General features: G+C 55.1%; 2 protein-coding genes across 3 annotated transcripts in view; one reads left to right on the top strand and one right to left on the bottom strand.

Annotated features, from left to right (window-relative positions):
* Window positions 1–19146, bottom strand: part of FAM110A (family with sequence similarity 110 member A) — a 118727-nt gene extending 99581 nt beyond the window's left edge. For both annotated transcript variants that reach the window (XR_012374737.1, XR_012374738.1), the window contains exon 1: window positions 19093–19146. The gene's annotated coding sequence lies outside the window, so the exon portion shown is untranslated. The remainder of the gene's footprint in view (window positions 1–19092) is intronic.
* SCRT2 (scratch family transcriptional repressor 2) lies at window positions 6891–18951 on the top strand. Its single transcript, XM_025876439.2, has 2 exons — window positions 6891–7092; window positions 18161–18951. Exons 1-2 carry the CDS (start codon window positions 6960–6962, stop codon window positions 18949–18951), a joined length of 924 nt encoding a protein of 307 aa, XP_025732224.1. The 5' UTR covers window positions 6891–6959.

Below are 19146 nucleotides of genomic sequence, written 5' to 3'. Positions count from 1 at the left end.
CTGGGGATCATGCTGACATTCCAAAGGCTATTCAAGTAGAGCTTCCTGTTATGCTCCAGGCCTCATGCAACCCTATTTAATAGGTGCTATCATTGGCCTCAGTCTACAGAGGTGAAATAGAGGCACAGAGAGGCAAAGTGACTTGCCCAAGGTACCACAGCTTGAAGAGGCAGAGTCGGAATTAAAACTTGGCTCAGGGTGACCTGGGCCCAAGCTCTGAACCACCTCACTTGCTTGAATGTGGGGCTCAGGTGTGGGGGTCTCTTAGCTGCTCTACCCCCTTTCTAGAGGTTTCAAGGGGCCACTTAAGGTGTGACCTTGTCAGGGACAGAGGTTAGCATACTCAGGAACATCTCCAACTTTAAGGAAAGACACTTTAATGAGGGAACTGCAAGTCCTATGACAGTCAGGATAGGGACTCGATGATCCCCAAAGGCAAAAGGAAACCTTGAGGGCTGACAAATCAACCCAAACTCAGGCTGAAGAGGACCAAGGTGAGTGGGGGTCACCAGGAGGCTTTTCACTCAATAGTTTATTCACTCATTCAAGAGCTATATTCATTGAGCACTTTTATTTGCCCCGCACTCTGTAGGCAATAGGGTGTAGCAGTAAATGGAGCAGATCCGGGCTCCCATTTGAGAAGCATTGGGCCTTGGCAAGGGGAGGAAGAAGGAGGATCCCTTTGGAGGGGCCTCCCTTACCTACCCCAGCATTGGCACCTTTGGCCCTCTTAGGGAGAAGGACTCTATGGTTTAAAATCAGGGCCTTGCAGCCAGATCAGCCTGGTCTGAATCCTGACATCTAGCTGGGTCTCCTTGGGCAAGCATCTTGCCTCTCTGAGCCTTCTGTAAAATGGGGATATCAGCAGGGCTCCACTTGGCACGTTGTGGTGATGGTTACATGAGGTAATCCACACAAAGGGTTGGATTTGGCTCCCGGCAAAAAATAAGTGCTCAGTAAATGTCAGCTAGCATTATTATCATCTGGGACTCCGAAACATGCTCCTTCTCGCCACATACCATGTCTGTCCTGGGCTAGATCCTAGGGTTAAGTGGAAGGGTGGGGGGAGTGACAGCAGAAAGGGCGACTAAACACGGGGGAGGTAAGAGTGCTCTAGGCAGCAGGAACAGGCCTGCAAAGGCCTTGAGGTGGGAGGCTTTGAGGGAAGGGGGTAGAAGCTTCAGGAAGGTCTGTGACCCGACCACACTCCTGACCCCTCCAGCTGGCTCCTTCTTGGAGTTTGCTGAGGCTCTGAGTTCCCGAGGCAATGAGGAATGAAAGTGGAAGGCTGCCGGGGCCTTTGCAGTGGGAGGGAAGGCAGTGGGGCAACTGGGTCAAAGCCCCACCTCTGGAGCCGACCGCATTGGCTGCGAAACGTCCCGCAAGTTCCTTAAACCCTCTGGGCTCCGTTGCCTCCTCTGTAAAATGGGGCTAACAATCTTGCCTGCCTGAAAAGGCAAGTGTGAGGATTCACTAAGGTAATATTTGGAAAGTGTACAGATCAGTACCTGGCACAGGGCCCAGAGCTGTGTTTAGTAAATGAATAAAGTAAAGAAAAACATGCGCAGCTGTGGTAAGATGCCTGCCATTCGGCCCTCCTCCGGACCGCAGTCACCAAGAGCAGGGAACCAGGGCCTGGCCATTCTGCCCGGCATGGGGCTCCTCTGCAGAAAATCTTTGCACTGGAACTCCCTGCTGGCTGGCCAGGCCACCCTGGACCCCCGCACCACTGCCTGAGGCTCTGGCTCGGGCATTCCTTTCTCCCATCTGTCCCTGCACAGGGGCCACACCTGCACCCTGGCTGAAGGCACCCCTCTTTTCTCCACAGGTCTTATCTCCCATAAAATTCTATCCCTCCACCTCCACATTCACACCTGCTTCCCAGAGATCCAAAGTAGCCCAAGAGAAAACCCCACACCTATCAAATTCCAGAGGACCCACTGTGTGCCCTTAGGCAAGACCGCCTCTGCGAGTCTTGGTGTACAGAGCTTCACCCTTCTCCTACCTTCACCCCTTTGGCCCGGAGGAGGAGGGCCTGGATCAAACACCCTGGAGAAGCAGGGCAGCATAAGTGAAGCTTACCAGAAAAAGAGCCCCATCAGCGTGGAGTGGATGCATTTGTGGCCATTCTCCTCCTTGGAATTCATACAGAATTCCATTATCGGCTCTGGACAGCAGCTCAGGGACCATCTTGTCTCATGCCCATTTGACAGACGAGAAAGCTGGAGCCCAGAAAGGGGAGCAGAGGGAGCAGAGCGGGGCTAGAGTTGGGCTCCTGACTCTCATGCTCCTTCCTAATCACAGGCAGTGAACCCTGCAAATATGATGCCTCATTCCCTCTACAGATGTGCAGAGTGAGGCGCAGATGCGGGGCAATTCTGTCAGCCACCTGGACCAACACAGCACTGAGATCCACACCCACACACCAGTAGCTCCCCTCCTTCCTGACGGGCAGAGCAAGGCTGAAATGTGGAGGATACCGGCGCAGACTAAGGAGGGCAGGAGGGCCGAGCCTGCAGTCCCCACTAGGGAGACCCGTTAATTCAAGCCTGGGGCTCCTGGGGAGGCAGGCAGTGGGCCATGTGGATCTGGGACCCTCCCCAGCTCCTCCACACGGTGACCTTGTGGTCTTGAACCAGTCATTTCAGCCCCATTTGTAGAATGGGGCATAACAGAGTCTTCTCCCATGAGGCCGTGGAGAGGCATAGATGAGTAAAGATACGTAAATTAAAACAGACAACAATTACCACGTCAAGTTACTACACGTGTAACTGCTCTGTAACAGGCACTGCTCGGAAATACTTTATGGGTACTTTATCATTTAATCATCACCCTTGTGAGACAGGCCCTGCTAATGCCCCCATTTTACAGATGAGGACACAGAGGCACCGAGGACCACACCGGTGGCAAGTGGCAGAACATGGATTTGAACTGAAAACAGGCTGACTCTGAATCCCTCTAGCTAAAGCCCCTGGAGAGGCCAGCTTCTGTGCAGGGTGAGTGTTTAGAACAGTGCCAGGCACGCAGAGCTGCTCAGTAATGCTGCTGTTGATAGAACAATAATTATTATTGTCGCTGGGGACACTTGCCACCAGCAGTGCTATCTTCCCAAAAGTCAGAAGAATGACTATCCTGACGTGTTTTACAAAATGTATCAGTTCTTTAGAAGGAAGGGAGCAGTTAGCAAGTGCTCAAGAGAAATGCTTGTTGAACCGAAACATTTTATGGTCTTTTAGAAAACATGAAAAGAAGGTGGGAGAAAACCCATAGGCCTCCCGTTCTCCTTTCACTTTTCTAGGCATGTTTATTTTTATTTTGGTTCCTAGTTGCGAATGTGCTATGAGAGAATTCTGGATTCCACATCCTTCCCTTAACATAATTCCATGAGCCCTTCCCTCGTATGATGATTTTTAATGACTACAGAATAGTCCATCAGACAGGTGTCTTCTTCATAGCCCCCTCTCCATTTTCTCCAGTGTGGGGTTTTTATTCCAGACTCTGCTGCTGCAACAAACATCCCCGAGAGTAAAGTTCTTTACTTATTTGATGTGATTTGGAGAAATTAGTTTCTCATAGTGGACCTCCTGGAAGCAGGAAGCCAGTGTTAGGGGAGGTTTAGGGGACAGAAGGCCCTTTTCAGTGTCCCAGCCATTGTGTATTTCATCCGTGCTTCAGGCCTCCCCACCCTGTAGGTATTCTTGAACCTCACTTTCTGGGCCGAAGGTTTCTTCTTATCTGCTAAAGGTGTCCATGCCACCTTCCAACTGGAGGACAGAGACCTGGTATCTTATGCTCAACCTGGCACTGGTGGTCTACAGGACCTTGGATGTGTCACTTCTGGGGGGATTACCTCTCCATCCTGCCCAGTGAGAAGCCCTGATGACAGAGAGCCCAATCCCAGCTCTGTCCCTAAGACACCGTGAACCCTCAGTGTCTTGGGAAGCCCCCTGGGCTCAGTGTCACTGTCTCTTTGTAGGAGATGGGAATGGTAGAACTGTCAGGCCGGCAGAGGGGAGCTCATGGGCACCCAGGTGTCTTTATGATTTTATTTATTTGAAAGAGAGAGAGAGAGAGAGAGAGAGCACAAGCAGGGGGAGGGGCAGAGGGAGAGGGAGAAGCAGGCTCCCCACTGAGCAGGAAGCCCAATGTGGGGCTCCACCCCAGGACCCTGGGACCATGACCTGAGCCAAAGGCAGACGCTTAACCGACTGAGCCCCCCAGGCGCCCCTCACCCAGGTGTCTTATCTACCCCACTGGACTAAGCAGCTCTAGAAGAAGTCTGAGCTCAGATGTCACCTCTTCCAGGAGACCCTTGCTAGCCACCCTGGCTAGGGATCGTCATTCTCCATCCCCTCACCCAGTTTTATGCTCCTCACAGCACTGAGCAACTATTTGAAAGGATATTGTTGATATCAGCATTTCCTTCCTCAGTGTCCAGCCACGGTCCCTTGAATATCACCTCCAAGAGAGCAGGGATGAGGACTGTGTCACCACTTATTCCACAGAACCCCACAAATACGTGGGGTACTCCAGGCACACTGTACATATAGAAGCCACATGTATTGAGCACCTACTATATGCTGGGCACCATTCCAAGGCTTTTATATATAGCAACTCTGGTAATACTGCCAAGTCCCTGAGCTGATAGCAGTTATTATTCCCATTTTACAAAGGGGGAAAGTGAGGCACAGAGCAGTTGAATAACTTGCCATGGTTCCACTGCTAGTAAGGAAGGGGAGCAGGGATGTCCCACTGCACATTGTAAGAGTATGCTGAGCCAAACATGGGACAGAGTCTCTGTCCCCACGAAGCTCAGGGGCTAAAGGGCAAGCTGGGCTAGTCCTCAATATAGGAAGTCAGGATACTTCCTAGAGGAAGCGATCCCTCAGCTAAGCCCTGAGGACAAATAGGGGTGTGCTAGGATGAAGTGCAGGGAAGAACAATCTGAGGAGAGGAAACACTGTGGAGGCCAGGAGATAAGCCAGTGAGCACCAAGCCTGAAGTAGAAGCGGCTTGTGTGGCTGGAGTAGGGGATACAGGGGTGTGCCATGAGTCAAGGGGTATGATCATCTCAACCCTCAGTGACTAAGGTTAAAAAAAAAAAAGTCCCAGGGAGCAAAATGTGAGTCAATATAGCTGGGAAGATGGGCAATGCCCACCCCAACCCCCAAGATCATGCAGGGCCTTGGCAAGCTCAAGGGCCCAAATTTTATTCCAAGATTCTGCACCATACCTCAAAGACTGTGTGCACCCCTCACTCAGTGGTGGCCAAAGGCCACACGAGGGTTTCTGGAAATTTCTGCTGACTCACTGTGGGACCTCAGACTCCTCCATACCCTCTATGGGTCTTAGTATCCTAGCTGGTATTGAATGACCCAGTCCCAAAACATATCCCCACTCCATCAGCCTGGCATCCCATGAAGAAAATGCTGTTGACCAATGAGATCCTCGCATTCCTGGAGTCTGATTCTGGGACTCTTGTGCACTGGCCATCCCATACTTGCTGAGGCCAGCCCACCACCATGGCACTTTGCCAAGCAGTCTCTGGGAAGGGGGTTGAGTTCTCCTGCTCCTCGTTCCTCCAAGATACAGGAGCTCCCCCAGGTTTTGGCCGGATGGTGGTGGGGGGGTTCTGCTCAGATCCTCCTGGAGACAAAGGAGCTGACCTGCAAAGAGTTCCAGCGGGAGCCCCGCTCCCCCTCCCTTCCCCCCCTCCCTTCTCAGTCCACGTGTCTCTATTGTCTGCTCCCCGCTTCAGGGAAAGACACAGCCTCGGATGTGTCAAAACCACCACCCCCCGGCAGCAGGGAAATTAATTACTGGACGATTTTCACTTCCTCTTGCAGCGCCTGCCTGAGCTAGGCACCGGAACAGGACCGGCTGAGTGGGGCCGGCATCCGCATCGGGGACTGGCTGCCCCCACCAGTTCTGGGAGAAGAAAGTTGAACCCCAAACCCAATAGGGGGCTTCAGTGGGAGGTCAAGCTGGGGTGGGGGTGACGACTTCCTCTAGTTAAAGCTGAGTGTCCACACTGGCCACTTCTCAATTGCGGGAAAGGGAGAGGACTGGAGGCAGGAGGGTCGCGGCTGGCGAGCTCACACTCTTTTCTCTGCATCCCCTTCCCTGTGTTCTCATGTGCCTGAACCCCGCCTGCCCGGACCACTCTCTGTCCTTTCCCCTCGGCTTCTCCCTCTACCTTACACTTTTCTTTCCCTTTCTTTGCATCCCTGAGGGGCTTTCTTTTTGTGTGTCTGGATCTCTCTCTTTCTCCCATGGGTGTGTGAGCGTGTGTTGCTACTTCTTTCCATCTCCGTTTTCTTTCTCTGTTCCTCTCTTGTGTCTTTTTGTCCTCATCTCGGTCTCTGTTTCTACCTCTTTCAGTGTGTGTGTCTCTCTTTCTCTGTATGTCTCTTTCTGTCTTTCTCCGTGTATCTCCTCTCTCCTCTCTCCCTCTCTCTCTCTCTCCCCCCCCCCCCCCACTCCTCTTTCTCCGTCTCTCTGTATCTCTGCGCCTTTCTCGCCCTCACTTTCTCCCCTCCTGCCTGCCCGCTGCTCCCTGCGCCTGGCCTGCCCCCACCGCTGCCGGTTCAGGGGAACGTGTGCGGAGCGATTGTCCTGGGGGACATTTGATGGATTAGAGCGCTGAACAGTTCCATTGCTAGGGGACCACCTGATCTCCTCCAGCCTGCGTCCCATATAAAGCCGGCAGCCGGAGTGCTGAGCACAGCTCCAGCGATCGCCTGTCTGCGCGCCGCCGCCGCCAAGCCCGAGCGGGAGCCCGAGCCAGAGCCGGGGCCGCCGCCACCGGTGCCGGCTCCGCGCTGCCGCCCGCCTGCCGGCCCGCTGGGAGCTGTCCAGTGCTGAAACCCCGCGCAAACAGCCAATCGCGCCCGGCTGGCCGCCTCCCCCCACCGGGGCCCCACGCAAGTGCCCCCGCCGAGCCCCCCGCCAGCCGCACCATGCCGCGCTCCTTCCTGGTAAAGAAGATCAAAGGGGACGGCTTCCAGTGCAGCGGGGTGCCGGCCCCCACCTACCACCCCTTGGAGACCGCCTACGTGCTGCCTGGCGCCCGGGGGCCGCCCGGGGACAACGGTGAGTAGGACCCGGCGGGGGGGGGGGGCGCGCTGGGGGAGGGAGAGGGAGGGGAGTTCGGGCCCTCCCCAACTCGGGCCACGAGGAGGGGTGCGCGCGGCAGGGAACCCCGGGAGGAGATTTCCCTGGCTGTGTGCTCCTCCCGGGCTTCCTGAGGGCCGGGCGGGCGGGGCAGGGGCTAGGTTCCTACAAAGGGAAAGTCGCGGGGTCGATCCATCCCACAGCCACGCGCCAGCCCGGACTTTGAAAGTTGTGGCCCTAGAACGTGGCTGGAGTGAGGGGTGGTGAGAGAATGGAAAGAGAGAGCAGCACCTACGAAGGGCTAATGCTGAGGGGCTAATGCATAAGGCAGTCTGAGGGTCCCCTCTCCCTGGTGGAGGGAAGGAGGCTAGCTGCCTGAGTGTACTGCCCTGGTGGGAAAGATAAGCGAGCCAGGACTACGAGTCCCTGGGGAGACAGGGCTGGCTCCTTGGGTGTAGCGGAGGGGGGGGGAGGCCCTCCTTCCCTTCAAGCCTGCTCCCCCTGGCGATGCCAGACAAGTGTTCCCAAGCCCCCTCTCTCAGCAACTCTTTTGTTACCCTCAGCCACATGCCTGCCAAAGGCTGGGCCTGTCCTGGGGGCGGCAAGGAAGAGGGGATTTCTAGGAGGGGTTCCCCCAAAGTGGCTCCTGGTCCCCTGGGCTGCACTCCCTCCCCACTCCAGCTTCTCAACCCCCTCCAGAGCCAGCCCTGCTGCTCCTTATAAGTTCCCCACCCCCAACACGCTCCATCTCTTCTCAGAGCAAGTTCCTGCAGGGACAGGGGTTTGAGGGACAAGAGAGGTCATTCAGCCTCAGAAGGGGGTGATCTCTGAAGGGTGTGGAGAAGAATCAGAGACTGCTTCTGTAGACCCCATCCCCCATCGAGGGAATCACAAATCACAAAAGGGTTCTCCTATCATGGCCCATACCAGGCAGGTGTCTGGAGAAGAGACATCCCTTTGGCAGTAAGAAATCTGACATCACATGTGGCATCAGCTTTGGGGTGTGTGGGGAGGGGAGGATGAAGGAGAAGAGGAGAGGGGAGGGGAGGGGAGAAAAAGAAGAGAAGAAAGGGTTGAGGATGTGGGGGGGGGGGAGCTGAGGTGGTGAAGGCGGAGCCCGGGAGGGTGGGAGTTTCCACCTTAGGGATTTCCAAGCACTTCACCCACATTCCATCACTCTATCAAGCCAGGTAGCAAGAGGGCGCTGGGCAAAGGGCTCTGTGACCTCATCAAGGTCAAAGAAATTAGGGAGTGATCAAGGATACAGCTACAGCCCCTCAGCCTCAGGCCTCCCCCAGATCCCCCAGAGAACCAACCCTCTTTTCCTTTGCCCTTATGTCCCTTATTCTACTGTCCTCTTTTCTTGACCCAGGCCCTCTTGGGGTCGAGGACAGGGGCCCAGGGATATGGCTAGGCTTGTCTGAGTGCTGGCAGGACAGAGGGTGGACCTGGGACGGTGCCAGTGCTGGGGAGTGTGTGTGCTAGGATCTGGGTAGAAACTGAAATGCCTGCAAGACTAGGATGTGGATCCCTTGGGGGACTGACACAAAGCCCTGGGCTCCCACCCCCTGAAGCCCCCATGGTCCTGTCCCCAGGCCAGTTGAGGAAACCCAGAGAAGCTTAGAGAATTTCTTATGCACAGCCCAAACTGCAAACTATTCCTCAGGAGGGAGGCAAGAGTGCCTTGCTTTGATTTCCATCCCAAAATGCTTTGAAAGGAGCCCTTGAGTGAATGGTGGGGTCAGGGCAAAAGTTGGGGCAAAGCTATCAGCAGGGGTGTTCCCATGGGGGTTCCACCGGGTTTGACACCCTAGAACCACCCCCCGTCTTTGGCCCTCTCCCCCAAAGGGCTCTAGGCCAGCTCCCTAGCCTCCAGAGAATTCTGAGGCTGTCCTGACAGTCTGATATCTGGCCTGGAACTCTGGGAGACTAGGTCTGACTCGCTGTGTGACCTTGGGCAAGTGTCTTCCCTTCTCTGGTCCTCTGTCTCCCCAGCAGTGGAAGAGTTTGGATGCTGAACCAAGTATCCTTCCGACTTTGACAAGCTCAGCTTTTGTGAAGGTCAAGTGTGAGATGGGAGGCACTGGAGATGCCTGGATGAGGGTCTAACAGAATGCAGGGGGCCACTGTCAGGATTTCTGTAGGATTCTGTTTACCATCCAATGCCTAGCTGAGGGTGGTAAAGTTTCTGAGACCAGGTATTTCTTGGCTTCATTCTCTGTAGGATGCCCCAAAGTGAGGACAGGCACCCTGGTCTAGCTGCTTTGGCAGTGTCTGCAGGAAAGGGTTAGTGCCAGAGACCAGGGGGTGACCCTTCAAGCCTGGGTATGGCTGGGAAACACAGGGACTGCCTCATCCTATTTTCAGGGGCCTCTCTCCTATCCCTGGGGTGTGGCTAGACTGGACAGTGAAGGCTCCCTCATCCCATGGGTGGGCAGGGTGCTGGGGGTCCTTAGAGAGTCTGCTGGCTCCTAGTGGCCCGTTGTCTCCGCTCTGCCGGAAATAACCTTGCTGAGCGTTTGAGGGAAGTGTGAAAAATTGCTGAGCCGACGTTTTTCTCTCCCAGCGTGTGTAAGTGTGCTGGGTAAACAAGGAGAAAGAGAGGAGGGGGGGAGGTGAGGAGATTGAGGGAGGGAAGGAGGGAGGGAGGAGGAGGGAGGGGGAAGGGGGGAAGGGCCTGGGGCTGGAGATAGTTCCAGTTATTAGAAAGATCCTCTTACAAGCCATTCCTGCAGCAACGGCTACAGGGTCAGGATGAGGCTGGTGGGAGGGGAAGCTGGGGAGGGGTGTGGGGAGGGGGCCTGTGAATGTGGAGGTCAGGAGAGCCACAGGCTCCCAACTGATGGAAGACACAGGGCCCCAAATAAAAGAGGTGTACTCCCAGCTCAGGGAATGCCTGGGAGTGCTGAGGATTCCTGGAGGACTCCTCCTCCTCCTCCACACACACACACACACACACGCGCGCGCGCGCGCACGCGCGCGTGCACACGCACACATGCGCGCGCATACACGCACACGCACACACACACGCACACACACACACGCACACAAGCGATGCTCTTCTTTGCCTCCCTGCTCCCTCCCTTTTCAGCCTCTAAGGGCCGGGCAAAGGGTGCGGCAGGTGCATCTGGGCTCCAGGCCTTCCCCCAGCCCAAAGAACCCCTAAATAGGGAAGGGGAAGCCTCCCAAATGGAAAAACCTCTAGGCCCTTCTGCAGAGCTCCCCAAAGAAGGGAGACCAGATTTAATTCCAGCATCCTGTCCAATACAATGCCTCATTTCGCCCCCTCCTGCTCCTCTTGCTCCTCCACTGTTTTCTGCCTCAGTGCAGCCTTCCCTTCCCCTCCTCTTCCCTGAGTGATTCTGAACAGAGATTCAGTCTTCTGAAATGCCAACTCACATCCTCCTAACCCTCTCACACCCTCGCCCTCCAGCTCCACCGAGCCCACCGCTTTGCAGGCCCTGGGCCCCCACCCTGGGGAGATGCTGGGGACTCTTAGCCATCCCAGAGCAGGCTGCTGCTCATCCATCTGCAGGGCAGCAGTCTCCATGGACCCCAGCCGAAGACATCTTCACTGCCTACTTCCCTCACACCCTCACACCCTGACTCTGAACTCCAGCCGGGCTCCCTGTCCCCCTCTCTCTCTGTAATCCCAGCCTAGTCCTGCCTCCATACTCCTTCAGAGTGCATCTGACCCAGGCAGATGAGGGATCAATGCCAATCCAATAACACAGTTGTCTGCCCTCCACAGCTACATTAAGCCTCCCCAGCAGGCCGGGGAAGCACTCCTACTCTTGCCCATGGGCTTATCTAGTTGACCACATTACACCAGCGCCCACTTCCTCTCACTCCCTCTGATGGCGCCGGGGAGTCGCTCCAGGCCAGGCCTGGAAGCCCAGCTGAAAGTCCCCAACACATCCACCCCACACCTCAGAAAGTCCATCTTGAGAGCAGGGATGCAAAAGGGCTGCCCCAATCCCTTGGCAGAGGGAGCCCAGAGAAGGCTGGGGAGGTGCCCAAGGACACACAGCAGGCCCATCTGTCTCTTCTTTAACTACCACTTCTCCCAGCAGCTCAGTCTTGGTCTAGGTCCAAGATCCAGGTTAGAGACATGTCAGAGGTCCAGGTTCAAGGTCCAGGTCCAATGTCCAGTCTAACATCCAGGTCCAGATCCGAGATCCAAGCCCAACAACCATGTCCAGCTTTAAGTCTAGGACCAGGTCCAAGGTCTAGGTCCAAGGTCAATGTCCGAGGTTATAGGTCCAGTCCAAGATTCAGACAAATTCATGTCCAAGTTCAAATTTCAATGTCTAAGATCAGGTCCAGGTCAATGTTCAGGTTCAGGGTCCACGATTAAGATCCAGGTCAAATTTCTAGTCCAAGGTCATGTCCAGGTCCATTCTCAAGGCTTCCCAGGTTCAAGTCTTAGACCCACCATTAGCTTTCTCTGTGGCCCTGGACTAGTCTTCCCTTACCCCAGCGTCAGCTTCCCTTTCATGAACTCAAGCAGTTGAACTTGATCTCTTTCAGCTCTGACCTTCTAGGGGTCCATAAATCTGACTTTCCTAAGAATTTGTCAGTGGGAGTGTAGAATAACATGGCCTGTGTGGGATATAGAATCTGGGGCCCACGGCCTCCCTGAAAGCCTGGGGTCACAAGGGGGACATGAAGGGCTGGAGCTAAGCATCCACTCTTTAAGCAGTCTCAGTTTGTGGTTCCTGAGGGAGAAGAGTACATCAAGTCCCTATGTCACCACAGCAATTTACACATCCCAAAGACTCCCTGTACCCCCCAACCCCCCCCCACACAGTCACACACTGTAGGCAAAGGGCAGTGAGCACAGGGGAGGATTAGCTCCAACCTACAAAGGCAAATGAGGCCAGGGAGGCCCATCACTCGCATGAGGTCACAAGGGCATAAATGGTGGACCCTGTCACAACTCCCTGGTGAGTGCTTCATCTACATGTTCTAGGGACCCCCACAGCCTAGAGGCCTCTGGGGGGCACGTGAGAGAGATGAGGACCTCTGGGGGGCACTGAGGAGATGGGTCCCCCAGAGTCTCTGACCTCCCTCCCAGCTGTCTCTAGCTGCCAGCGTTTGGATAGGAAGGGAGGCTGGAATAGGCCCTCTGACTGCACCCTTCTGGAGCAGAGAGAGGGTAGGGCAGAAAGCGGGGGGCTTGGAGAGCCTGCATGCATTGTGCAAGGGCCTGCTGAGATTCCCCCAAGGGAACAGGAGGCGGCTCCACCAGCCAGTGCTAGGCAATTCAAGACCCTTAGCCACCTACTCCTAATCTCCACAACCCCTTGAAAAATCTTTCCTATTGATTCCTGCAGAGCTGTGGACCTCCCTATGGGCCACAGGAATTGGGTCACAGTCAGGAAAAAACAGAGTATGTGGGATTTCTGGAGGGGGGGCGGGGGGGAGGGACTCTGGAATCCTCTAGACACTCCCTGGGCCTGGGTCAGTGGGCATCAGCCCCACACCCTACAGCCGTGGTCACGTTGGGCCAGACCTCATTCTGTCCCCTGATCATCTGGACTCAGGGACCCCCCTCCCCAGTGGGCAGGTGTACCAGCTGCCAGGCCCTTGCAGGAGGTGGGTGTCATTTCTGGTCCAGTGCCCAGGGAACAGCTAACAAAGATGCTATAATAAGGGGAGGGGGAGGTACCAGCCCCTTTGCCCAGCTCTGTGAGCAGACAGGAGAAACTATTTTTATCCCGCTTTGCTGCTGACAGACCTGGCTTTCTGCTCAGCTGGCTGGAGCTGATTCTCGAGGCCCGAGGCCCTGGCACAGCAAGAAGCAGCTCTAAATATACCCATGCAGCAGCCCCTCCAGCTCCCACCACCAAGCGGGGCTGGGCCCTCCTCAGGAAAGTGGGCCACCACCAGGCCCCTCTCTGTTTCTGCCCATCTCAAGGCAGGGAAGTGGGACTGGGGCTGGAAATTCCCTGGAGGAAGTCTGGGACCCTGGGAATCTGGGAGAGACTGGGAAAAGGAGTCCAGGACGGAGAGGAGGGAGGCTGGCCTAGCTCTTGTGTGAACTTGCTTTGTGACCTGAGGTGGGTCAAGGCCCCTCTCTGGGGCTTCAGCTTCTGTAGGGCCCTGGAGGAAGTGACTATCATGTTCCCTTAGACAGAAGCTAATGTGCACAAAGCACTAAACAGGGCGCCTTGTACACAATAAGTGCTCAATAAGTGTCAATCATGACTTTTATTACTTTTATTTGCAAAAGTTTCCAAGGGGCTGGAACATTTTCTCAAGCAGCTGCTCCCCAGCCCCAACACCCCATCATCCCATCAGACACAGGCCAACTAGGTGGTGTTATCTGAAGAAACCCACTGCCCCTTTTCCCCATCAACTATAAACTTCCCACCCCCAGGAGCCTCCATCCAGTTTGGCTATTTTGGAAAAAACAGACTCTGGAGGGTTGTAAGCCTAACTCCTCTGCCAGTGACCTTGGGCAAACCTTCTCCCCTCTCTGGGTCTCCAGGCCTCTGGGCATAGCATAGTGCCTGGCACAGGGGGAGGCTCAGGGGGAGCAGTGGTAGGTAGTAGTGGTGGTATCTATCGGAGATGCCCCCGCCCTCACCCCAAGGGGCCAGACTGTTGGATGAGACTGTGTCTGTGGAGCACCTAGCGCCTTAATCTTCACAAAATTCCCTTCCCACCACTCCTTTAGGAGCAGGATTCTTAATTTTTTAATGGATTCTGGACCTTCCATCTAAAGTATTAAGACTCGTAGGCAGAGAACACCAGAAGTCATTCTCTGATGACATGTGCACGGTATCTCCGTATCTCCAAAGTATCCTTCCAAGTGGCAGGGGTGGCTCTGGTCCCTATCCCTCAAATAGGGGATCTGAGCCCAGAGAGGCTGTGTGACTTGCTCAAGGTCACACAGCTAGGATATGGGTAAAAGAGCCTGGATGAGAGCATTCCCTGGCCTTCTCTCTGGATCCCTGGCCGTTCCTGCCTCTATCGGGACCCAAACAGGAGAGCCCTGTCTCACCCTGTCAGATGGAGGACAGGCAGCTAGGCCATCTCTGGTCACCTGTGGAGCAGAGGAAAGCGTCTAAAACCCATCTGAGTTCCATGCACAGTTAGAGCACAGCTTAGAGTGTCCTGAAGGGTTCTCCAGGGTTGAGGACCAGAGAGGCGAGGGGGTTCGCCCAAGGTCACATAGCAGCCTGAAACACCTGTGTGTGTCTCCTTCTACTCCTGGTAGATTAGAAGGATATCACCAGGAAATGTAGGGATGATAATGACGACAATAATAAAAGCAGCTTGAGAGGCTATTGTGTGCCAAGCATTGTACTAAGCACTTTATATGCATTAATTCATTTAATGCTCTTATGAGCTCCCTTATACATATGTGGCACAAAAAAGGGTAAATAACTTGCCAAGGTCACATAGACAGGGAGAGGTCTAGGCTGATCTGAGGAGGATGAGGTGGAGTTGAGGGGGGGGTTGGGGGTGTGGAGGACAGGAAAATGGGCGTCCCTGAGGATCTATTCAGCCACGGTGCAGAGTCTTTAAAGCACACCAGTCAACCTTCTTCCTATACAGACCAAATCCAGAGAGGTTAAGTAACCTGGCCAAGGTCACAAAGCAAGTTAGAACCACCTCATCCTAACATGACCATGCAAATTCTCATATAACCCCCAACTCCCCCCCCCCCCCCACCACCCCTGCTGAGCTCCACAGCTGCTGGGAATCAGGTCTGGCCAGCACTGCCTGTCCTGAAGGCAGTTCTGCATCCATCCCGAGGCAGAGGAGCAGCCTTTGTTTGAAGCACCCCTATTTCTATGTAAAGAGCCCCCCAGCGACTGGAATACGGTGCTGCAGTGCTACAGGCTGCCACCAGAGGGCACCACGGGCAGAAAGCCCAATTTGAGCGAGGACTTGCCTGGTTCATTGAACTCCTACTACCCACCAAAAGTTTCCTCACCTGAACATGATGTAGAAATTACACATCCTGAGGAAACAGAGGCCCAGAGAAGAACATCAAGATGTGTCTTGGTAGGTGCCAAGAAAACTGCAGCACAGAAACCCATCTGGGGAGATTATTATTACTAATAATAACAGCACACATGTATTGGGGGTTTGCAATGTGCCCAACACTGGGTTGGGATCCTGGCTCTAAGTAACTTGCTGGGCATGTTACTTAATTACCTTGTGTCTAAATTTCCTGACCTGTGTAAGGTGGTACCAACTGGAGTCATGAGGATAGAATGCATTCGTGTATATAAAGCCCTTAAAATAGCATCTGACACGTTAAGTACTCTAGGATGTTCATCATTATTTGTTCCTTTTTCACTTAGTGTTTGTTTACTCATGGACTCCTTACTACAACTGTATGCATGCTTACATTATCCCCCATTCCACAGCTGGGGCAAGAGAGGCACAGAGAGGTCAAGCAGTTTGTCTAAGGTCACACAGCTGGGCAAAGTTGGAACTCCATTCAGGCAGCGTGGCACCAAGGTGGTGCCCTTAACCAGTATGCCATCCTTATTTCATAACAGAACATGGGAGGCACTGGTCACGTGATCAGTGATCCCCTGCAAGTGGATCCTATAGTATCTATCCCCTGAGGCACAGAGAGGTGCATGACTTGCTCAAGGTCATCCAGAATCTCTGCCAGGAATCAAGTTGTCCCAAGACCAGGTAGACAGAATGGCTTGTAGCAGATCCTGCCGGGCTGGGGAGTGAGGTTGGCCTGGCAAATCTTTATCACCATCTATCACCATTTCACAAATACTTATGGAGTGCCCACAAGATGGGGCATTGGGGATAGGAGGTGAAGATAGGAGGTGAACCACCCAGCTATAGCCCCTTCCTTGGGGACCTCTGGGGGTTTGGAAAACAAGGGGAGCAATGCAGTGGGTTCCAATCCTTGCTCCATCCCTTGAGCAAGTACCATCACCACTCCATACTTCCATTTCTTTATCTGTAATAGAAGTGTTTCTGTGACATGTGGTCGGATGATGGGAGTGAAGTGCTGAGCACAGAGCCTGGCATGCAGTAAAGTGCTCAGTAAATATTAGCTATTATTATCATTATTCTCAGTAGTTACAATGGGAAGAAATATAGCAGAGAGGGGAGGTCTTGGAGTGCCCGACAGGTATTTCACTTAGTCTGAAACCAATGCTCCTTGAATGTCCTGGGGCCTGAGTACAAGGCCTGATTCCTGGAGTGGGAGGTGGGGGGCCTCCAGACGAAAGGCAGACAGGAGGGGAGGAATCGGCTGCTGAGAGGCTGGGCAACCTTCCCTCCCCAATTAAAAAACTGCCAGCACCATTGCCTTCTCTGCAACCAGAGCCCCTCCCTACTGAGTCATCCACCCCCACCATCCCCAACCACTTCAGTGTGCAGAGGGTCCTGTGCCAACATCTGAAGGGAAAGAAGAAAAAATAAGGGGCCTAACCTTGCCTTCAGGGCTGGGGGACAGTCTCCACAGACTTCACTCTGTGACCATCCCAGATTTCAGATGAGAGGAAAAGGTACAGAGTCTGAATGAGGCAGGCGGTTTCAAGGAAGGAAAGCTCTGAATCCAGTTCCCTGCTTACAAAGTCCTCTCCCACCTGCTTTCTTGAGTGGGGGAGGCTGGATGGGGTGTGGGGAGAATAGGTCTCAAGGTCAGAAGGAGAGGGTCAAATCTGCTTTGCCATTCCCCAGCTTGAAACCTTGGAAAGGGGCCTCACCTTCATTGTTCTCCAGGAATCAAAAGACAATGGAAACACAACCTTGGTGCCAGGTTGATAAGTTTGTGCGTATCTGCCAGAAATTCTCCTGGGAGCCCAGACCCCAGGGTCCTCAGGGAGGGTGCTAAGACCAGGCTAGGCCCTGGGGGGTAGAGGGGGGAGACAAATCAGGGAGGCCCCTGCAGTTGGGAATCCCCTGGAAGAGCCTCAGTCGGCCTGCCCACCAATCACACAAACCCAAGGTAGACAGGATTTCTGGTCCAACTCCGAAGAGGAGGGAGGAAGAGGGGGAGGTGAATTCGCACAGGGAGACTCCAGAATGCTTCTAGTGGAGCTGGGAGCAAAACAGACTTGGGAGCAAGTACAAGGAAGTCCCCTTCCTAGACCACCTATTACTTGCCACACATCTGACCTCTTAAATCCTCTAGCAATCCTGGGAAGTGGGTCTAACAGGATTTTTAATTCATTTATGCAACATCTACTCATTGCACATCTTTTTTGAGCCAGGCACATGCTGGGCACACAGATCCAGCCCTTGGAAGCTCATAGTCGGGTGGGGGAGGCAGACAATTAAATAATCTTCAGTGAAATCACTTTTTCAAGCAAGTAAAAAGCGTAATTATAATAGCTAACATTTATATAACAATTACTGTGTGCTCACTCCCTCTCTCTCTCTCTTTCCCGATTTCCTTACACGGAAAATGGGGATGATAACAGTAGCTACTTCGCAGGATCTGTAAGGGCTGAATGAGTTAACATACATAAAGCACTGAGGCAGAGCCTGGTGCACGCTTAATACACGCTTCTTTTCATCACTTAACTCTGCCCTTCCAAAGACTCTGGGAGGGACTGTCCAAATATAAGCTCCATTTTGCAGATGAGGAAACAGATTCAGAGAAGTTACAGCAAGCACCAGAACAGCAGAATGTTGTTAGAATAAAGACAGCATGGCCTCTGGCGTCAACCTGCGAAGGTCTGAATCTTGGCTCCATCACTTACTAGCTGCGAGTTTAGACTCTTTAGGTCCCTATCTGTAAAGTGGGTGTAGTAACAATAAGACTTTCACTGCGTGGTTGTGAGCACTTAAGAAGACAGTGAACGCACAGCCAGTAGAACCATAGGGGCACCGTGCTCCAAGAGGGTGGCGTAGGGGTTGTTTTCATCGTGGCCCAAGGAGGAAGGATCTGAACCCAGGCAGGGCGGAGATGCACGACAGGGACCACTGTCTTACCGGCAGCCAACGTCTCCCAAGAGCGAGCACGGGGACGCCGCGCTGGAGGGCGCGGGGAGTGACCCGCCCTCGGCAGCGCCTCACCTTCGTCCCCGCTCCCTTCCCGCCCCTGCAGGTTACGCCCCGCACTGCCTGCCCCCCAGCAGCTACGATGCGGACCAGAAGCCGGGCCTGGAGCTGGCGCCTGCCGAGCCCGCCTACCCGCCGGCGGCGCCGGAGGAATACAGCGACCCCGAGAGCCCGCAGTCCAGCCTGTCGGCGCGCTACTTCCGCGGGGAGGCGGCCGTGACCGACAGCTACTCCATGGACGCCTTCTTCATCTCGGACGGGCGCTCGCGGCGGCGGCGCGGCGGGGGCGGCGGGGACGCGGGCAGCGCGGGGGACGCCGGGAGCGCCGGGGGACGCGCGGGGCGCGCGGGGGCGCCAGCGGGCGGCGGGCACCGGCACGCGTGCGCCGAGTGCGGCAAGACGTACGCCACGTCGTCGAACCTGAGCCGCCACAAGCAGACGCACCGCAGCCTGGACAGCCAGCTGGCGCGGAAGTGCCCGACGTGCGGCAAGGCGTACGTGTCCATGCCCGCGCTGGCCATGCACGTGCTCACGCACAACCTGCGCCACAAGTGCGGCGTGTGCGGCAAGGCCTTCTCGCGGCCCTGGCTGCTGCAGGGCCACATGCGCTCGCACACCGGCGAGAAGCCGTTCGGCTGCGCGCACTGCGGCAAGGCCTTCGCCGACCGCTCCAACCTGCGCGCGCACATGCAGACGCACTCGGCCTTCAAGCACTACCGCTGCCGCCAGTGCGACAAGAGCTTCGCGCTCAAGTCCTACCTCCACAAGCACTGCGAGGCCGCCTGCGTCAAGGGGGCCGAGCCGCCCCCGCCGCCCCCCGCCGGCCCCGCCAGTTGAGCTGCCCGCTGCCCTCGGGCCCCCCACCTCCGCCTCCGTCCTCTCCGCGCCCCAGCAGCGTTTCCCTGCCCACGCCCCTCGTGGGGACCCCCCCTCCCAGCCCGGAACTTTTCTCTCCCGCGCCCCAGACCCACTATTCACCTCTGGCACGGGCTTCCCCAGCGCACCCCGACCACATCGTCCTTTCCGGTCCCG

This window comes from Callorhinus ursinus, unplaced genomic scaffold, assembly GCF_003265705.2.
Source record: "Callorhinus ursinus isolate GAN/ISIS: 27379988/994484 unplaced genomic scaffold, GSC_fseal_2.0 scaffold38, whole genome shotgun sequence".
NCBI lineage: Eukaryota > Metazoa > Chordata > Mammalia > Carnivora > Otariidae > Callorhinus > Callorhinus ursinus.
The sequence above is the reverse complement of the archived record's forward strand: the minus strand, read 5'-3'. Positions and strand labels throughout refer to the sequence as shown.

Bases quoted from the DNA above. Each gene is read 5' to 3' on its own strand.
- SCRT2 (XM_025876439.2), top strand. From the start codon at position 6,960: ATGCCGCGCTCCTTCCTGGTAAAGAAGATCAAAGGGGACGGCTTCCAG. The intron at 7,093-18,160 runs GTGAGTAGGACC...CCGCCCCTGCAG, and splicing joins GGGGCCGCCCGGGGACAACG to GTTACGCCCCGCACTGCCTG.